Source organism: Cygnus atratus, chromosome 14 (assembly GCF_013377495.2).
Source record: "Cygnus atratus isolate AKBS03 ecotype Queensland, Australia chromosome 14, CAtr_DNAZoo_HiC_assembly, whole genome shotgun sequence".
In the NCBI taxonomy this organism is placed as follows: Eukaryota; Metazoa; Chordata; class Aves; order Anseriformes; family Anatidae; genus Cygnus; species Cygnus atratus.
Genome location: NC_066375.1, coordinates 12,444,668 through 12,464,094, shown reverse-complemented (window position 1 = coordinate 12,464,094; position 19,427 = coordinate 12,444,668). Strand labels below are relative to the sequence as shown.

The 19,427-nt window shown below is 51.3% G+C and overlaps 2 protein-coding genes across 2 annotated transcripts; both read right to left on the bottom strand.

Moving 5' to 3' along the window:
• Positions 1-235: 235 nt before the first annotated feature.
• Positions 236-3,492, bottom strand: LOC118256180 (protocadherin gamma-A10-like). The gene is made up of 2 exons (XM_050713693.1): positions 1,175-3,492; positions 236-323 (listed from the first exon to the last, which is right to left on the bottom strand). The coding sequence occupies exons 1-2, from the start codon at positions 3,490-3,492 to the stop codon at positions 236-238; spliced, it is 2,406 nt and encodes an 801-aa protein (XP_050569650.1).
• A 5,455-nt stretch (positions 3,493-8,947) lies between these two features.
• LOC118256181 (protocadherin gamma-A10-like) lies at positions 8,948-15,535 on the bottom strand. The gene is made up of 2 exons (XM_050713692.1): positions 12,785-15,535; positions 8,948-9,001 (listed from the first exon to the last, which is right to left on the bottom strand). The coding sequence occupies exons 1-2, from the start codon at positions 15,533-15,535 to the stop codon at positions 8,948-8,950; spliced, it is 2,805 nt and encodes a 934-aa protein (XP_050569649.1).
• Between the last annotated feature and the right edge of the window lie 3,892 nt (positions 15,536-19,427).

Below are 19,427 nucleotides of genomic sequence, written 5' to 3'. Positions count from 1 at the left end.
AACACAGGCATCATCATTCTGCATGCACAGTTTTTCTACAAAATATTTTATCATCAGAAACTTAGTTGCCTTTCACGGCAGAAAATCCAGGATAAAATGCATAAATCCAGGATAAATGCATAAATGCTGTGGGCCTTGCCACAGATTATGAAAACAAACTTTTACCTGAAGAATTTCACTGCTGTGACACATTCATATCCAGCCACAAACATTCCTACCTACACATTCACATCATTCAGTTGCAACACAATATCAGTCTTCTAGCCACAAGTAGGGAACTGGCAAGAGCATTTAATCCAGTGACATTTTGAGGAAACATGGGGATACCAAAGACTTTGTCCTGACTGCAGTAAACATTCACACTCTGTATGGAAAGAGCTCTCCTAATTCAACTATTAATAACAGCTCTTCGAGTCTGTTTAAGGGTTCTCTCGCACAGGTGCTCCAGATTTTACAAGGAAAATAAACAAGGGAAAAACGTGATACTTACAGAACATGAAAAGGACTTTGCTCTCACTCTTCAAACCTCAATATTTTATAATAATATATGTAGGAATATATAGGAGAAGAGTATATTAGAGTATAGAAGAGAGGCAGCCAAAACAAACACGGAGCCATTAAGATTCTGTTTGAAGACTACCTACTGATCAAGCACATGGGCTATTGGGATGATTCATCTTAATCTCCCAGTAAACTAAAATGTACACTTACTCAGAATAGAGAAGAACAAAAGGAAAAACTGCATGATATATGACAGGGGAAGAAATAATCAACCACTTACAAAGAGTGGGGAAAAAAAAAAAAAAAGTTGCATGAAAAAGCCCCCGCCCGAATCCCGCCTTCAGGAGCAGGTGTAACCCTGGCAGTGAAGCCCATGCTTGCCTCCCCTGAGCGAGGGGCAACCACACACAACACGCTGCCCAGCCAAGCTGTGCCTTGCCCAGCAGCAAAACTCCCCGGCCGCGAAGGAGATCGCGCAGGGAAAGGCAAGGAGCAGGAAGGGAGGCAAGCGCCGAGAGGGAGGGCGTCGCGGTATCCGGAGCGACTCACCGGGAGGGCGTCGGGCTGTGCGCCGCGGGCGCCGGCAGCGTCTTCCCCGAGCAGCGGCGCGGCCTTGTCGGGCGGCGGCCGGGCCGGGAGGGTGTTGCAGCAGCTGTCGGCCGCCCAGCGCCGCTGGCTCTTGCGCGAGTCGGCGGTGAGCGACACCTCGTGCGAGTAGGAGTGCAGGAAGGCGCGGACGCCGTCGATGCCCACGAAGTGCGAGGCCGGGACGCCGCGCAAGGCGCCGCTGGCCGGCGGCAGCAGCTGCGAGCGGCGCCAGCGCCGCAGGCGCAGCGCCAGCAGCAGCAGCAGGAAGGCGAGGAAGAGGCAGGACACGGCCGCCACGGCCAGCACCAGCCAGCGCGTCAGGCTGCCGGCGGGCTCGGCCGGCGCCGCCGCGCTGCCCAGCTCCGAGAGCAGCTCGGCCACGCTCTCGGCCAGCACCACCGTCAGCGTGGCCGTGGCCGACAGCGCCGGCCGGCCCTGGTCCTTCACCACCACCACCAGGCTGTGCCTGGGCGCGTCGCGGGCCAGCGGCGAGCGCGCCGTGCGCACCTCGCCGCTGTGCAGCCCCACGCGGAAGAGCCCCGGCTCCGTCGCCTTGGCCAGCTCGTAGGACAGCCACGCGTTCTGCCCCGCGTCCGCGTCCACCGCCACCACCTTGGCCACCAGCGCGCCGGGCTCCGCCGAGCGCGGCGCCAGCTCCACGCCCGTCCAGACCGCGCCCGCCGCCGCCCCCGCCGCCGCCGCCGGCGGGTACAGCACCTGCGGCGCGTTGTCGTTCTCGTCCACGATCAGCAGCCGCACCGACACGTTGCTGCTCAGCGCCGGCGCGCCGCCGTCCTCCGCCCGCACCCACAGCCCCACCTCGCGCACCTCCTCGTAGTCGAAGGAGCGCAGCGCGTACAGCGCGCCCGTCTCCGCCTGCACCGACACGTACGACGAGAGCGGCGCGCCCCGCACACGCCCCTCCGCCAGCCGGTACCGCACGCGCGCGTTCTGCCCCCAGTCCGCGTCCCGCGCCCGCACCGTCAGCACCAGCGCGCCCTCGGCGTTGTTCTCGGCCAGACGGGCGCTGTAGCGCGCCTCCGCGAACACCGGCGCGTTGTCGTTCACGTCCAGCACGCGCAGCGCCAGCACCGCGCTGCTCCGCAGCGACGGCGACCCGCCGTCCGCCGCCCGCACCGTCACGTTGTACTCCGACACCTCCTCCCGGTCCAGCTCCCGCGCCGTCACCACGCTGTAATAATTGTCCAGCGCCCGCTCCAGGCGGAACGGGACGCCCTCCACGATGCTGCACTGCACCTCGCCGTTGGCGCCCGAGTCCCGGTCCTGCACGTGCAGCAGGGCCACCACCGTCCCCGACGGCGCGTCCTCCGAGATCTCGCTCAGCGCCGACCTCACCGAAATCTCGGGCGCGTTGTCGTTTACGTCCGTCACCGAGACTGAGACCGTAGACGTGTCAAAAAGGCCACCACCATCGTGTGCTTGCACCTCCATTTCGTAGGAGTCGCCTTCCTCGAAGTCCAGGCTCCTCACCAGCCTGATCGATCCCGTCTCGGGATCGAGGTGGAAAATCTTCGAGGCTTTGTCAGTAATTTTCTTAAGCGAGTATTTCACGTTCCCGTTGAGTCCCTCGTCGGCGTCGGTGGCCGTGAGGGTGAGGAGCGTGGAGCCCACGGGCACGTCCTCAGGCACGCGAACCGCGTACACCGCCTGGCTGAACACGGGCGCGTTGTCATTGGCGTCCAGCACAGACACGCGGATGAGCGCCGTGCCCGTCCGCGACGGCTCGCCGCCGTCGCTCGCCCTCAGCACCAGCTCGTGAAACGCCGCCTCCTCCCGGTCCAGCGCCTTGGCCAGCACCAGCTCGGGACGCTTCTCGCCGTCGGCTCCCGCCTGCACGGACAGCGAGAAGTGCTCGTCGCCGCTCAGCTCGTAGCTCTGCAGGGAATTCACTCCCACGTCCGGGTCGTGAGCATCAGCCAGGGGAAAGCGGGACCCAAGAGCTGTCGTCTCACTCATTCGCAATTGCATTTCGGACTCTCGGAAGCTGGGCGCGTTGTCGTTAATGTCTTTGATTTCCACTTCGATTCCGTAGAACTTCATGTCGCCCTCCACGATCACCTCACAGCGCAGCACGCAGCGCTGCAAGCCCTCGCACAGCTGCTCTCTGTCTAGCCTCTCCGCCGTCACCAGGTGGCCGCTGTTCGCATGCAGAGCGAAATACCGCGTCCTATCTGCCGACACAACTCGGGCGCCGCGGTCGCGGAGCGCCGCCAGCTGCAGCGCCAGGTCCTTGGCCACGTCGCCCACGAAAGAGCCCTTAGGCAGCTCCTCGGGCACCGAGTAGCGCAGCTGCCCCCACGCCGCCTCCCACGCCGCCACCAACACGCAGCACAGCAGCGCTCTCTGCCTCCGGCCCCAGCGCCCTTCTCTCGCCGCGCACATCTCCGCCGCAGCCGCGCCGCCACCGGACGCCCGCCGATAGCTCCCCGCCGCCTCCCCGATTCTTCCCCTCCGTCTCCGGACCAGATTCTCGCTCCCACTTCGATTCCCGTCCCCGGCTCCGGCCCCGCGGTCGCCCGCTCTCGCCGGCCTCTCCCCCTTGCTGCAGCACGGCTCCGCACCGCGGGGCCGCTCGCAGCCCGCCCGGCCGCCGACACAGCGAGCGAGCGAGCGAGCCGGGCCGCAGCGGGCGGGGCTGGCTGCAGCGCTCCGCTCCTTCCTCTCCTCCGTGGTGAACAGCGGCGCCCGCAGCCGCCGCCCGGCACTGCACGCACGGCTCACACCGACCGCCGCCGCCCTGCTTCTTCCGCGGAAACCTTCGGTCCCCGTTGACGCGGCGCCACAGGACATTGCCCTGCGACACGGCCCAGAGTCGGTGCGTTTGCTTCTGCAACGCCTTCTCTTCTTAGAGGAGAAGATGGAATGCATTCTGGTCTTCATGGCGGTCAATATCAGAATGAAGGTAGTGTCGTCTTCTTGATATCTTAGCTCTACTGCATGGCAGGTAAAATTCTTCGTGTTAATTAGGCCTCAAATTAATTATCACTCTTACACCATGTTTGCAGAAGGACATTCACTTCAACGAACTGGATAGATCGTTTTTGCAGCCCTTCTTGAATGGATGTTTTCTTGTCTTTTCAACTCTTTGTATTCATTGAAGTCTGACATTCATTTATAATTTGTGTTGTCGTTCCAATGTCAACAACCTATATTAAACATTTCCCCTTTAGGGGTGCAGCGTCAAGGAACCATCAGCTCCCCTCAGCTCTGTGACCAGACTGTACACGCACTCCAGCTACTTGCTACAGAGCACACCACGTGGGGCACTCACCACTGAAAAAAAGCCAAAGGAAGACCATGAAATATCTCCAGCACTAAGCATCAATCATATTTTCCTGATTCTGTCATGCTGAGTCAGTGGATGTCATTCTACATACTAAGCATTCACATTCACGGCTAACAGTTATTAAAACAGTACTTGGGATCAGTTAGAGCACTAGATTAGTGCTTCCATGGAACACATGCTCCCACAGCACCCCTCTATGATTCTTTGCCTTCACCTTCATAAATGGTGGTGACTCCAGTCTGCACTCCTTCATCTTAGAGACCTCTGCCTACGTAGGCACTTTTTTTGCCAAATACTGTATTCTCAGGGAAACATCATTGCCTTTAAGGACAGGAACGCCATGATCAGAACAGAAATGGCATAGCCCTTGGCAACAGGTATGAAACAAAAGCATTCCCCAGCCAAAGACACACTGATCCAACTATTTTCCAGGCTCTAAGCCTGCCTCTCAGCTTCTGCACTCTGCAGTCACAGTCTTTATCTGCACCATGGACAAAATCCTACTTCTCACCATATGTCAGACAAGAAAGACAGGGGCATATAATTCTCTGACACTTTACTGAAAGAAAAATATATCAAAGTAGTTCTCTCCACAGGAGGAAACATTCAGGGTCTGGTTGGAAATTGCTCTCCCGGTCCCACCATTCCAACAGATCTTCCAATCTTTTTAGGGGTCTCTGCCACACTCAGACCCAGTTTAGACATTAGCAGCAAACAAGGCAAAAATGTGAAAATTGCACCAGTGAAGGACTTCACTGTCACTCTACAGATCTTATTTTTTTGATCTGCCCCAACATTATGTAGAATGGAATTCAAGGGTTGCACTTGCAACAGTCAGGAGATGTTTGAGGCTGTGTGGGGTGAAAATCAGAAGGGCCAAAGCCCAATTGGAGCTAAATCTGGCTACTGCTCTTAAAGACTATAAACATGTTTTTATAAATACATAAACAAGAACTTACTGCGTGTTTGGCCTCAGTCTTTAGCAGCAAGACAAATATTTTTCTGGGTACCCCATCCCCTGACTACCTGGTAGATAGGGATGGGGAGCAGAATGAAGCCCTCATAATCCACCAGGAAATGGTCAGCAACTTGCTAAACTACTTAGACATCTGCAAGTCTATTGGGCCAGAAGGGATCCACCTGGGGGTACTTGAGGGAGATGGCAACAATGCTCGCCACAACACTTCGCATCATTTACCAGCAGCCCTGGATATCTGGGGAGGTCCCAGTTGATTGGTGGCTACCAAATATGATGCCCATCTATAAAAAGGACCAGAAGGACAATCTGGGAAACTACACACCTGTCAGTGCTGGTGAAGCTCGTGGAGCAGAACACCTTTTGTGCAATCACATGGTACTTAAAGGGCAACCAGGTGATCAGACTCAGTCAATGGGGCTTAATGAAAGACAAGTCCTCCTCCATGAATCTGATCTCCTTCTGTACAAGGGGACGTGCCAAGTGGATGAGAGAAAGCCTGTGGATCTGGTCTACCTTGACTTCAGTAAGGCTTTTGAATGCTCTTTCCCACAGCAGTCTCCTGGAGAAAATGGCTTCTTGTGGCTTGGATGGGTGTACGCTTCATTGGCTTAACAACTGGCATGTTAGTCAAGCCCAAAGAATCTTGGTGAATGGGGTTAAATCCAGCTGGAGGCCAGTCAGAAGTGGTGCCCCCCAGGGCTCAGTATTGGGGCTAGTTCCCTTCAGTCCCATTTAACAATGATCTGGATGAGGGGATTGAGTGCACCCTCAGTACGTTTTCAGATGACACCAAGTTAAGCACAAGTGTTGATCTGCTCAAAGGTAGGAAGGCCCTGCAGATGGATCTGGATAGGCTGGACCAACAGGGTGAGGCCAGCAGTATGTGTTTCAACAAGGCTAAGTGATGGGTCCTTTGTTTGTGTCACAGCAATTCCATGCAGTTCTACAGGCTGGAGGAAGAGTGGCTGGAAAACTGGCTGCTGAAAGGGATCTCTGAGTACTGGTTGATAGCTCGCTGAATATGAGCCAACAGTGCTCAGGTGGCCAAGAAAGCCAACAGAATCCTGACTTGCATCAGAAATAGTCTGGCCAGCAGGACTAGGCAAGTGATTGTCCCTGTGTACCCACCTCTGGTGAGGCTGCACCTCAAATGCTGAGTACAGTTTTGGACACCTCACTACAGGAAGGTTATTGAGGTGCTGAAGCAGGTCCAAAGAAGGCCAACGAAGCTGTTGAAGGGTCTAGAGAACAGGTCTTATTAGGAGCAGCTGAGGGACCTGAGGTTGTTTAGCCTAGAGTAAAGTAGAGTAAAGGTGGATCAGAGCAGATCTTATCATGCTCTATGATCACCTTAAAGGAGGCTACAGCAAAGTGGGGATCAGCTTGTTCTCCCAAGAACCAAATGAAAAAAAAACTATAGGTAATGGCTTCAGATTGCTCCAGGGGAGGTTTACACTGGATATTAGGAAAAAATTTTTCACTGGAAGGGTTGTGAAGTATTCACAAAGGCTGCTCACGGAAGTTGTTGAGTCACCATCATTGGAGGTCTTCAAAAAGCATGTAGATGTAGAGCTTAGTGACATGGTTTAATGGTAGACTTGGCAGTGCTAGGTTAAAAATTGGGCTAGATGATCTAAGAGGTCTTTTCCTACCTATGGTTCCAGGATTCTATGAATACAGCTGTTGCCATAGCACGTGTCTGATAGCAAAGCCACTTCCAGCTCCATTTTTGTGAGGTCAGGGTTCAAAGGCTCCTCTTCCCTCCAAGAGACCTTCACACATAAAGAATTCCCAAACTACTCCCAGCTGTTGTGATTGCCTTCCCTCTTCATAACAGGTAGAACTACACCATCAAAGGACCAACTGCTCAGCCCACTTCTTCACAACGTGCACAAAGAGTTCACCATGGACAGCTCCAAAGACAATTTTCTTTTTGTCATATTATCATGACATAGTATGTACATTGTGAAGAGAATAAATGACATATAATTAAGTTATATACACGGACATTTTCAAGCATTCATAGTAGTAGACCAAGTAATGTAGATATTACAGAATGAATTCTGTGGAAGGCCCTCCCAAACCTCCCAATGAAAGCTCAATAACATTTCTTAGGCAGAACATATTGAGCAGACAGATATCAAAGTGCGTAAATCTCAGCTGCGTCAGAATGGAATAACTAAAACAAGCAGAGAAAGGAGCATCAGTCCTTCTACAGCCCCTCACACAGTATTCCCAAAACATGTCACCTCAAACCTTTCACAACTTCTTTTTTTTTTTTTTTTCTTTTTTCTTGTACCTTCAGAATTTGCAAACACATCTCACCAAAGGAAAAGTTGAACAGACCATTTCCCAATACCATGCACCATACACAACCACACTGTCAAGGTAGATCAAGAAGGGAGGTACGTTTCTCTACAAGTTTCTAAAGCATACTAAGGAGATAAGGGGAAAGACAGAGAGGAGCCTTTCTGCAACAGAGACTAGGTCATCCTAAATATATTTGTAAGGGAATGTCCCTGTTCTTTAAGAGCATGCATTCCTCCCCAGAGACATACCTCTTTTACTATCTTCGTGTTTACATCCACTCCCTGGAAACAAAAATGGAAGAGAGCACACAAGCACCCTCACATCTCCGGCCCTCCACAAGATCTCTACCTTTGTTGAAATACCCAGCTAGTAGCTTACATGGGCTATGTAAGCTTACATGAGTTCAAAAGACATTCCTCAACAAAGTGATGCTGCTACTGATAACTCAACCTACATGCATAGAAGAAACACCAGGAAAAGATAAAATCAGACCACTGAAAACTACAGATGTGAAGGACTTAGCTATCACTCTATAAGCATTCTTCTTTGGTCCGCCCAAGCCTGATGCTCAATGAAATTCAAGTGATGGATCTGCAACACAGCTGCTGTCATAGCACCTCTGATAGCAAAGACATTTCCAGCGCTATTCTGGAGAGGTCAACACTCAAATGTTATGTTGAGAGGTCAATGCCTCCAAAACCACACATGAAAACTTCCTAAACTACTCCCAACTGTTATGATTGCCTTCCCTCTTCATGACTGGCAAAAGGACATCATCAAAGGACCAATTGCCCAGCCCCTTTCTCCACGATATGCACAAAACTACACCATGGACAGCTCCAAAGACAATTTTCTTTTTATCATATTATTACGACATAATTGTAATGGTTTAAAGAGTGTAAATGATATGCAGCTAAGTTATGCAAACGTACATTTTTGAGTATTCATAGGAATAGAGCATGTAAGGTAGATAGTAGGAAAAGATTTCCCCAGAAGGTCCTCCTGAAGATTAAAACACAGGAAAAAAACAACATTTCTACTGTAAAATTGAGCAGAGCTGTGTGCCTAATGGAATAACTACAACAAGCAGGGAGAGGGGCGTCTGTTTTCCTACAGCTCCTCACACAGCATTCTGCCAAAACATTACCTCAATCCTTTCACAACTTCAGTGCTTTTCTTTCATCCTCAGAATCTGCAAGCACATCTCACCAAAGGATCAGTTCAAATGACAATTTCCTTATAAATGCACCACAACCACACCATCAACAAATATCAAGAAGGGAGGTATATTTCTCTTTAATCTTCATACTCTTGATCTGTGGGAAAGAGAGAGAGGAGCCATCCTTGACCAGAAACTGGGTCATCATGATTGCCTTTGGAGGAAAATGTCCCCCTCCTTGAAGCACATGCACTGCTCTACACGTACATGCTTCTTCTACTAACATCAGTGGGTGCCTGGTGGGGAGCAGGCCTCAGGGGACGGCGGGGGGTGGGGTCATGGGAAGAAAAATGTGTTTTGTGCGCTCCCATCACTGGGAACGAGGAAAGAACTCTTGAAATAAGGCATAAACATGTCCACATTTTTCAAAAAAGGAGAGAAGGGGAAGGCGCTTGCTTGGACCTGGTGTTTACAGACATGGTTTAGTGGTGACATTGGTAGTAGGGTGATCGTTGACCAGATGATCTTGAAGGTCTTTCCCAACCTTAATGATTCTATGATTCTATATGTACATCCACTCCCCGGAAACAAAAATGGAAGAGAACACACAAGTACCCTCACATCTCCAGCCTTCCACACAACCTCTAACTTGGATGAAATACCCACCTATTGCCTCATGGGAGCAAGGCCCATGAATACATAGCACATTCCTCAACACAGCTATGCTGCAACTGACAACTCAACCTAGAGTCATGGACAAGAGACCAGGAAAAGATAAAATCAGAGAAGCAGCAGAAGGAAGCATTCAAAGTGAAAGTGTGGAATAGAAAATCATTGGTTGGGCAGCACCAAAATTCCTCCTCAGAGCACCAAGAAATCACTGAGGTCTTAAGCTGCAAGCAAGGCCCTGGATTGTTCATCTGGAATTCACTGGAAAAGTTCATCAGCTCTCCTCAATTTGTCTATGATGTGGCCTGCTCATCTCCAAATAAAATAAAATTGCAAATGTAAAGCCCTTAATATGGGACCCGTTCTCATGCCAAGTCTTGCAAGCAGTGGGGAGAGATTCAGTTTTACCTCCTGTTTTGTTTCCTTCATACACAAAAGTTGGTCTTCAGATGTCTGAAAGAACCTTTACAAAGGAGGTAAGGATTTCCTGCCGTACAACTCCGTCATTCTCAAATGCAAAAGCCCTATTCTATCCTGAAACGGGAAATATAAAGCACAGACTTCCTGGGAACAAACACCTATAAATGGAATAATGACAAACCCAATGTCACAATGTCACAACAGATTGGAATGAATTAATGATGATTCACACAGGAATTATAAGCTGTTACACACAGGCATCATCACTCTGCATGCACAGTTTTTCTGCAAAACATTTTATCATCAGGGAATTGTTTCCTTTCAGGGCAGAAAATCCAGGAAAAAATGGTGTATAAATGTTGTGGGCCTTGCCACAGATTATGAAATCAAACCTTTCCCTGAGTAATTTCACTGCTGAGACACGTTCATATCCAGCCACAAACATTCCTAGCTACACATTCACAGCATTCACTTGCAACACAGTATTCATCTTCTAGCCATATGTAGGGAACTGGCAAGAGCATTTAATCCAGTGACATTTTAAGGAAACATGAGGATATCGAAGACTTTGTCCTGACTGCATTAAACATTCACACTGTGTGGAAACAGCTCCCCCAAATCCAACTATTAATAGCAGATCTTCAAGTCTTTTTAAGGGTTCTCTCACACAAGAGCTCCAGTTTTTACAAGGACAACAAACAAGGAAATAACGTGAAACCTGCAGGACATGAAACTGACTTTGCTCTCACTCTTCAAACCTCACTAGTTTATCCTGCCATATATTAGGCAGCATGAAGCTGAAAGGATGAATGCACATTGGCTCTGTTGCTATAGCACGTGCCTGCTAGCATAGTCTGTTCCATTCTTGAGAGGTCAATGTTCAAGCACTACTCTTTCCTCTGAGAGCCTTTTACACCCAGCACATACGTGGGAATCTCAAATGCAAGACTTTTCATTCTCCTTCATCTATACAACAGCCAAACAGACATCCTAAAAGGACCAGTTGACCAGGCCATTATCCCTCCACATGCACAAGAACAGCAGCATGGACATTTCAACCAATGTTAATGCAGCAAAAGAAAAGTTACTTAGAGTATATAGGAGAAGAGTATATTAGAGTATAGACGAGAGGAAGCCAAATGAAACACGGGGACACTAAGATTCTGTTTGAAGACAACCTCACACTACTGATCAAGCACATGGGCTATTCGGATGATACATCTTAACCTCCTGATAATCTCAAGTGTACATTTAGTGAGAATACCAAAGAACAAAAGGAAAAACTGCATGACAAAAAAAAAGGAAAAGCAGCTAAGTGAAACATGGGTCCTTAAGTTTTTGTTTCAAGACCATCTCAGTCTACTAAAGCACTGTGCAGGCATCCTGATTCATTATTAAAATTCACAATCGGAATTTGCTGTTACTGAGAGAATAGTGAGTGCTGAATGGGCTAATGGAAACATACATCTTAACCTCCAGATATTCTAACATGGAAAGGAAAATTCCAGCTATTCCCTCACCAGAGCAAGGCCCATGAAACCATAGCACATTCCTCAACACAGCTACGCTGCTACTGATAACTCAACCTACACACCTAGACAAAAGACCAGGAAAAGATAAAATCAGACAAGCAAAAAAAGCATTCAAAGAGAAAGTGTGGTAGAGAAATTCACAGCAAAGACAGCATGGTCTTCACTGCATGCAGGAAAATACCTCCCTAGAGCACGAAGAAATGGCTCAGTTCTTAAGTCTTCCTCCGGACTGTACAGTAGGGGACATCATAGTAAGAAAAGGTGATCAGCTCTCATCAGTTTTTCCATGATGTGCCCTGCTTATCTCAAATGAAAATGAAACTATAAGTGTAAATGACTTAGTATGGGGCCTTTTCTCATGATAAGTCTTGTGAGCGATTTGTTTCCCTTACACAACATCTTGTCTCCAGATGGCTTATAAGACCTTCTCAAGGGAGATAAGGATTTGCTGCAATACAAACTTTGCATTTTCAAATGTAAAAGCCCTCTCAGAAATGGGAAATATGAAGCACAACCTTCCTGCAAACAAAGGCTTGAAAATGGAATTACAACTAGGAAGAAACTCTATACCCCAATGCAGATAGGGGTAGACTAATGAGAATTTTCACAGGTATTAGAAGGTATTATACTAAGGAATCATACCTCTACATGCATACATACAGTCTACATACTCTACTTACAGTCTTTTTAAGGGTTCTCTTGCACAGGTGCTCCAGATTTTACAAGGAAAATAAACAAGGGAAAAACGTGATACTTACAGAACATGAAAAGGACTTTGCTCTCACTCTTCAAACCTCAATATTTTATAATAATATATATAGGAATATATAGGAGAAGAGTATATTAGAGTATAGAAGAGAGGCAGCCAAAACAATCACGGAGCCATTAAGATTCTGTTTGAAGACTACCTACTGATCAAGCACATGGGCTATTGGGATGATTCATCTTAATCTCCCAGTAAACTAAAATGTACACTTACTCAGAATAGAGAAGAACAAAAGGAAAAACTGCATGATATATGACAGGGGAAGAAATAATCAACCACTTACAAAGAGTGGGGAAAAAAAAAAAAAAAGTTGCATGAAAAAGCCCCCGCTCGAATCCCGCCTTCAGGAGCAGGTGTAACCTTGGCAGTGAAGCCCATGCTTGCCCTCCCCTAAGCGAGGGGCAGCCACCCACAACACGCTGCCCAGCCAAGCTGTGCCTTGCTCAGCAGCAAACCTCCACGCTCGGGAAGGAGAGCGGGGAGGGAAAGGCAAGGAGCAGGAAGGGAGGCAAGCGCCGAGAGGGAGGGCGTCGCGGTATCCGGAGCGACTCACCGGGAGGGCGTCGGGCTGTGCGCCGCGGGCGCCGGCAGCGTCTTCCCCGAGCAGCGGCGCGGCCTTGTCGGGCGGCGGCCGGGCCGGGAGGGTGTTGCAGCAGCTGTCGGCCGCCCAGCGCCGCTGGCTCTTGCGCGAGTCGGCGGTGAGCGACACCTCGTGCGAGTAGGAGTGCAGGAAGGCGCGGACGCCGTCGATGCCCACGAAGTGCGAGGCCGGGACGCCGCGCAAGGCGCCGCTGGCCGGCGGCAGCAGCTGCGAGCGGCGCCAGCGCCGCAGGCGCAGCGCCAGCAGCAGCAGCAGGAAGGCGAGGAAGAGGCAGGACACGGCCGCCACGGCCAGCACCAGCCAGCGCGTCAGGCTGCCGGCGGGCTCGGCCGGCGCCGCCGCGCTGCCCAGCTCCGAGAGCAGCTCGGCCACGCTCTCGGCCAGCACCACCGTCAGCGTGGCCGTGGCCGACAGCGCCGGCCGGCCCTGGTCCTTCACCACCACCACCAGGCTGTGCCTGGGCGCGTCGCGGGCCAGCGGCGAGCGCGCCGTGCGCACCTCGCCGCTGTGCAGCCCCACGCGGAAGAGCCCCGGCTCCGTCGCCTTGGCCAGCTCGTAGGACAGCCACGCGTTCTGCCCCGCGTCCGCGTCCACCGCCACCACCTTGGCCACCAGCGCGCCGGGCTCCGCCGAGCGCGGCGCCAGCTCCACGCCCGTCCAGACCGCGCCCGCCGCCGCCCCCGCCGCCGCCGCCGGCGGGTACAGCACCTGCGGCGCGTTGTCGTTCTCGTCCACGATCAGCAGCCGCACCGACACGTTGCTGCTCAGCGCCGGCGCGCCGCCGTCCTCCGCCCGCACCCACAGCCCCACCTCGCGCACCTCCTCGTAGTCGAAGGAGCGCAGCGCGTACAGCGCGCCCGTCTCCGCCTGCACCGACACGTACGACGAGAGCGGCGCGCCCCGCACACGCCCCTCCGCCAGCCGGTACCGCACGCGCGCGTTCTGCCCCCAGTCCGCGTCCCACGCCCGCACCGTCAGCACCAGCGCGCCCTCGGCGTTGTTCTCGGCCAGACGGGCGCTGTAGCGCGCCTCCGCGAACACCGGCGCGTTGTCGTTCACGTCCAGCACGCGCAGCGCCAGCACCGCGCTGCTCCGCAGCGACGGCGACCCGCCGTCCGCCGCCCGCACCGTCACGTTGTACTCCGACACCTCCTCCCGGTCCAGCTCCCGCGCCGTCACCACACTATAGTAGCTGCCCACCGAGCTCCGCAGGCGGAACGGCACGTCGCCGACCAGCGAGCACCGCACCTCGCCGTTGGCGCCCGAGTCCCGGTCCTGCACGTGCAGCAAGGCCACCACCGCCCCCGACGGCGCGTCCTCTGAGATCTCGCTCAGCGCCGACCTCACCGAAATCTCGGGCGCGTTGTCGTTTACGTCCGTCACCGAGACTGAGACCGTAGACGTGTCAAAAAGGCCACCACCATCGTGTGCTTGCACCTCCATTTCGTAGGAGTCGCCTTCCTCGAAGTCCAGGCTCCTCACCAGCCTGATCGATCCCGTCTCGGGATCCAGGTGGAAGATTTCCGATGCCAGGTCCGTCGCCTTTTTAAGCGAGTATTTCACGTAGCCGTTGAATCCCTCGTCGGCGTCGGTGGCCGTGAGGGTGAGGAGCGTGGAGCCCACGGGCACGTCCTCAGGCACGCGAACCGCGTACACCGCCTGGCTGAACACGGGCGCGTTGTCATTGGCGTCCAGCACAGACACGCGGATGAGCGCCGTGCCCGTCCGCGACGGCTCGCCGCCGTCGCTCGCCCTCAGCACCAGCTCGTGAAACGCCGCCTCCTCCCGGTCCAGCGCCTTGGCCAGCACCAGCTCGGGACGCTTCTCGCCGTCGGCTCCCGCCTGCACGGACAGCGAGAAGTGCTCGTCGCCGCTCAGCTCGTAGCTCTGCAGGGAATTCACTCCCACGTCCGGGTCGTGAGCATCAGCCAGGGGAAAGCGGGACCCAAGAGCTGTCGTCTCACTCATTCGCAATTGCATTTCGGACTCTCGGAAGCTGGGCGCGTTGTCGTTAATGTCTGTGATTTCCACTTCGATCTCGTAGACCTTCATCTCACCCTCCACGATCACCTCACAGCGCAGCACGCAGCGCTCCACCAACCGGCACAGCTGCTCTCTGTCTAGCCTCTCCGCTGTCACCAGGTGGCCGCTGTTCGCATGCAGAGCGAAATACCGCGTCCTATCTGCCGACACCACTCGGGCGCCGCGGTCGCGGAGCGCCGCCAGCTGCAGCGCCAGGTCCTTGGCCACGTCGCCCACGAAAGAGCCCTTAGGCAGCTCCTCGGACACCGAGTAGCGCAGCTGCCCCCACGCCGCCTCCAACGCCGCCACCAACGCGCAGCACAGCAGCGCTCGCTGCCTCCGGCCCCAGCGCCCTTCTCTCGCCGCGCACATCTCCGCCACGGCCCCGCCGCCACCGGACGCCCGCCGACAGCTCCCCGCCACCGCCCCGACTCTTCGCTTCCGTCTCCGGATCAGACTGTCGCTCCCGCTTCGGTTCCCGTCCCCGGTTCCGTCCCCTCCGCCTCGCTGCAGCTCTGCTCCGCACCGCGGAGCCGCCCGCAGCCCGCCCGGCCGCCGACACAGCGAGCGAGCGAGCGAGCCGGGCCGCAGCGGGCGGGGCTGGCTGCAGCGCTCCGCTCCTTCCTCTGCTCCGTGGTGAACAGCGGCGCCCGCAGCCGTCGCCCGGCACTGCACGCACATTCCTGCTACTGAGCAATCCAGTCCCGGCACTCACCACTGATCAGTTTCCCCCACTATATATGCAGTCTTGGAGACCACAACACCTGAACACCTGGTCTTGCTTCTGTTCACTTAAATCAATTTACAGAATAATGCCTACTCATATACAGAAAGAAAACCCGATGCATTCACTATGCAGGTAGCAAAGACCTATGGGACATGGCCACATCAATATACATACAGGTGTAATATGAAGGGAAATTCCCAGAGCATTCATTTCTGAAAAAGCCAGAGTTAGACCAGAAAATATCTCCAGCACTAAACATCAATCATATTTTCTTGATTCTGTCATGCAGAACCAGTGGATCTCGTTCAACATAGTAAGCACAGAAATTCATGGCTAATAGATCTTATTGTACATCCAGCACCATAGAATGCAGGACATCATGCAGGCTGGTAGACCCCCTGTTTTCAGTCCTCCAGTGGATGAGAACATCCCACAGGTAGCTGGCATTGGCCTGAAGCACTCCATACCAGTTTGTACCATGTTCCTTTGTGTAGCCAGCGTCCCACGGGAGGATCAGAGGTAATGGTAGTATGCAGTCCTTCAGGACCTCCTGCTATCACTTAAAGGCAGCAGTGGGTAGGAAATCATGCCTATCTTCTCCACAGTTTCCTCCCTGCAAAGCAGTAGCATGGCTCTCTCAGTTTGTTGTTGTTTGTTTGTTTTTTATTTTTTTGATTCTAGTTTCTAGACTTGCTTTCCTTTCATTTCAGTTGGGACATTTCCCTCATGGGAGACAAGGCACAGATGCAGGTGTAAGACAACAACAGTTCTTGGGATCAGTTACAGATCTAGTTCAGCACTTCCAGAGGACGCCACCCGTCTGTTCTTCTTTGTCTTCACCTTCATAAATGGTGGTGACTGCAGTTGCACCCTTTCATTTCAGACACATGCCCTACATAGGCACTTTTTTGCCAAATAGTTTATTCTCAGGGAAGCATCATTGCCTCTAAGGACAGGGACACCATGATCAGAATAGAAATGGCACAGGCCTTGGCACAAGATTTGAAACCAAAGCATTCCCCATTCAAAGCCACATTGACCCAACTATTTTCCAGGCTCTAAGCCTGCCTCTTGGCCTCTGTACTCTGCACTCACAGACTTTATCTGCAACATGGACAACATCCTACTTCTTGCCATGTGTCAGACTAGACAGGGGAATATAAGTCACTGCCTTTTTTATTGACACTGATTTTATAGAAAGAGAAATATATCATAGTAATTCTCTCCACAGGAGGAAAAACATTCAAGGTCTGGAAGAAAATTGCTCCACCAGTCCCACAATTCTAACTGATCTTCCAGTCTTTTTACAGTTCTTTGACACGCTGACCCCCAGTTGAGACAGCAGCAGCAAACAAGGCAAAAATGTGAAAATTACACAAGGGAAGGACTTCACTGTCACCCTACAGATGTTCTTTTTTTGATCTGCCCTAACTTTATCTAAAATGAAATTCAAGGTATGCACCTGCAACACTCAGGAGGACTATAAAGATGTTGTGAGGCTGTGCAGGGAGAAAATTAGAAGGGACAAAGCCCAACTGGAGCTCAAGCTGGCTACTGCTCAAAAAGAAAATAAAAATGTTTTTATAAATACATAAACAAGAAAAGGAGGACTAAAGAGAATCTCCATCCCCTATTGGATGTGAGGGGAAACACAGTGACAAGAGATCAGCTCCTTAATGCCTTTTTGGCCTCAGTCTTTAGAAGCAAGACCAATTTTTCTCTGGGTACCCTATCTCCAAACCACCTGGTAGCTAGGCATGGGGAGCAGAATGAAGCCGTCATAATTCACGAGGAAAAGGTCACAAACCTGAAAAACTATTTAGACATCTGCAAGTGTATGGGATGAGAAGAGATCCACCTGAGGGTACTGAGGGAGTTGGTGGAAGTTCTCACCAAGCCACTTTCCATCATTTATCAGCAGACATGGCTATCTGGTGAGATCCAAGCCAACTGGTGGCTAGCAGTTGAAGGCTGGTCACTAGTGGTGTCCCCAGGGCTCAGTATCAGGGCCAGTTCTCTTCAGTATCTTTATCAAGATCTGGATGAGGGGATTGAGTGCACCCTCACTAAGTTTTCAGATGACACCAAGTTAGGTTAGACATGAGGGTTGATCTGCTCAAGGGTACGAAGGCTCTGCAGAGGGATGTGGATAGGGTCGACTGATGGGCTGAGGCCCATGTGGTTCAACAAGGGTAAGTGACAGGTCCTGTACTTGGGTTCAAACAACCCCATTCAACGCTACAGGCTGGGGGAAGACTTTCTGGAAACCTGCCCGGCTGAAAGGAACCTCTGAGGACTGGTCGACAGATGACTGAATATGAACCAGCAGTGTGCTCAGGTGTCCAAGAAAGCCAATAGTATCCTGGCTTGTATCAGAAATATTCTGGGCAGAAGGTATAGGCAAGTGATTGTCCCTCTGTACTCATCACTGGTGAGGCCACACCTCAAATACTGTCTTCAGGTTTGAGCCCCTCATTACAAGAAGGACATTGAGGTGCTAGAGTGTATCCAAAGAAGGGTAAAAGGAGCTCTTGAAGGGTCTACATAAGTTGTATTACAAGGAACATCTGAGGGACCTGGGGTTGTTGAGCCTGGAGAAAAGGGGACTTAGGGCAGACCTTATCATGCTCTACAATTCCTTAAAGGAGGCTATAGCAAACTGGGGATCCTCCTCCCAAGCACCAAGTGTTAAGATGAGTGGAAATAGGCTCAAGTTGCACCAGGGGAGGTTTAGGTTGGATATTAGGATAAATTTCTTCCCTGAAGGAGTTGTGAAGTTTCAAACAGGCTACCCAGGGAAGTAGTTGAATTACCATCCTTGGAGATCTTCAAAAAGCATGTAGAGCTCAGGGACATGGGTTAATGGTGGATTTCGCGTTGCTAGTGTAAATGTTGGACATACCACGTGTCTGCCAGCAAGGCCACTTCCAGCTCTATTCTTGAGAGGTCAGTGTTCAAAGGCTCCACTTTCCACCAAGAGACCTTCACACATGAAGAATTCCCAAACTACTCCCAGATGCTATGATTGCCCTCCCTCTTCACAAAAGCCAAAAGGACATCATCTAAGGATGAATGAATTGCCCAGTGCATTTCTTCACAATGTTCACAAAGACTACACCATGCACACATCAAAAGACAATTTTTTTTTTCATCACATTATCAGGATGTAATATAAACACTGTGAAGAGAATAAACAATACACAACCAAGTTATACACATAAACATTTTTGATTTCATAGTAGTAGGGCATGTAAGGTAGACAGTATGGAATGAATTCCCCGGAAGGCTCTCCCAAGGATCCCAATAAAAGCTCATACCATATGTAAGGGCCTTAATAAGGGACCCTTACTCGTGCTAGGTCTTGAGATCACTGAAGACAGATTCATTTGAGCTTCTGTTTCATTTCCCTTATGCACAAAAATTTGTCTTCAAATAGCTGATAGGATCTTCTCAAGGGAGATAAGGATTTGCTGCTAAACCACTTAAATATATGCAATTCTTCCATACTTGCTGGAAGATTTTCCAAACTACTCCCAACTGTTATGATTGCCTTCCTTCTTCATGACAGCCCGAAGGACATAATCAAAGGGCCAATCGCCCAGAGCATTTCTTCACGTGCAACATGGATAGCACCAAAGATGATTTTTTTTTTCTCACCACATTATCGTGATGTAATACAAACACTGAGAAGAGAATAAATTATATGCAGCTAGGTTATACACATGGATGTTTTTCAGTATTAATAGTAGTAGGCCATGTAAGGTAGACAGTAGGGAATGAATTCTACAGAAGATAACCCAAAAATCCCAATACAAACTCAATAACATATCTCAGGCAAAAACTAAT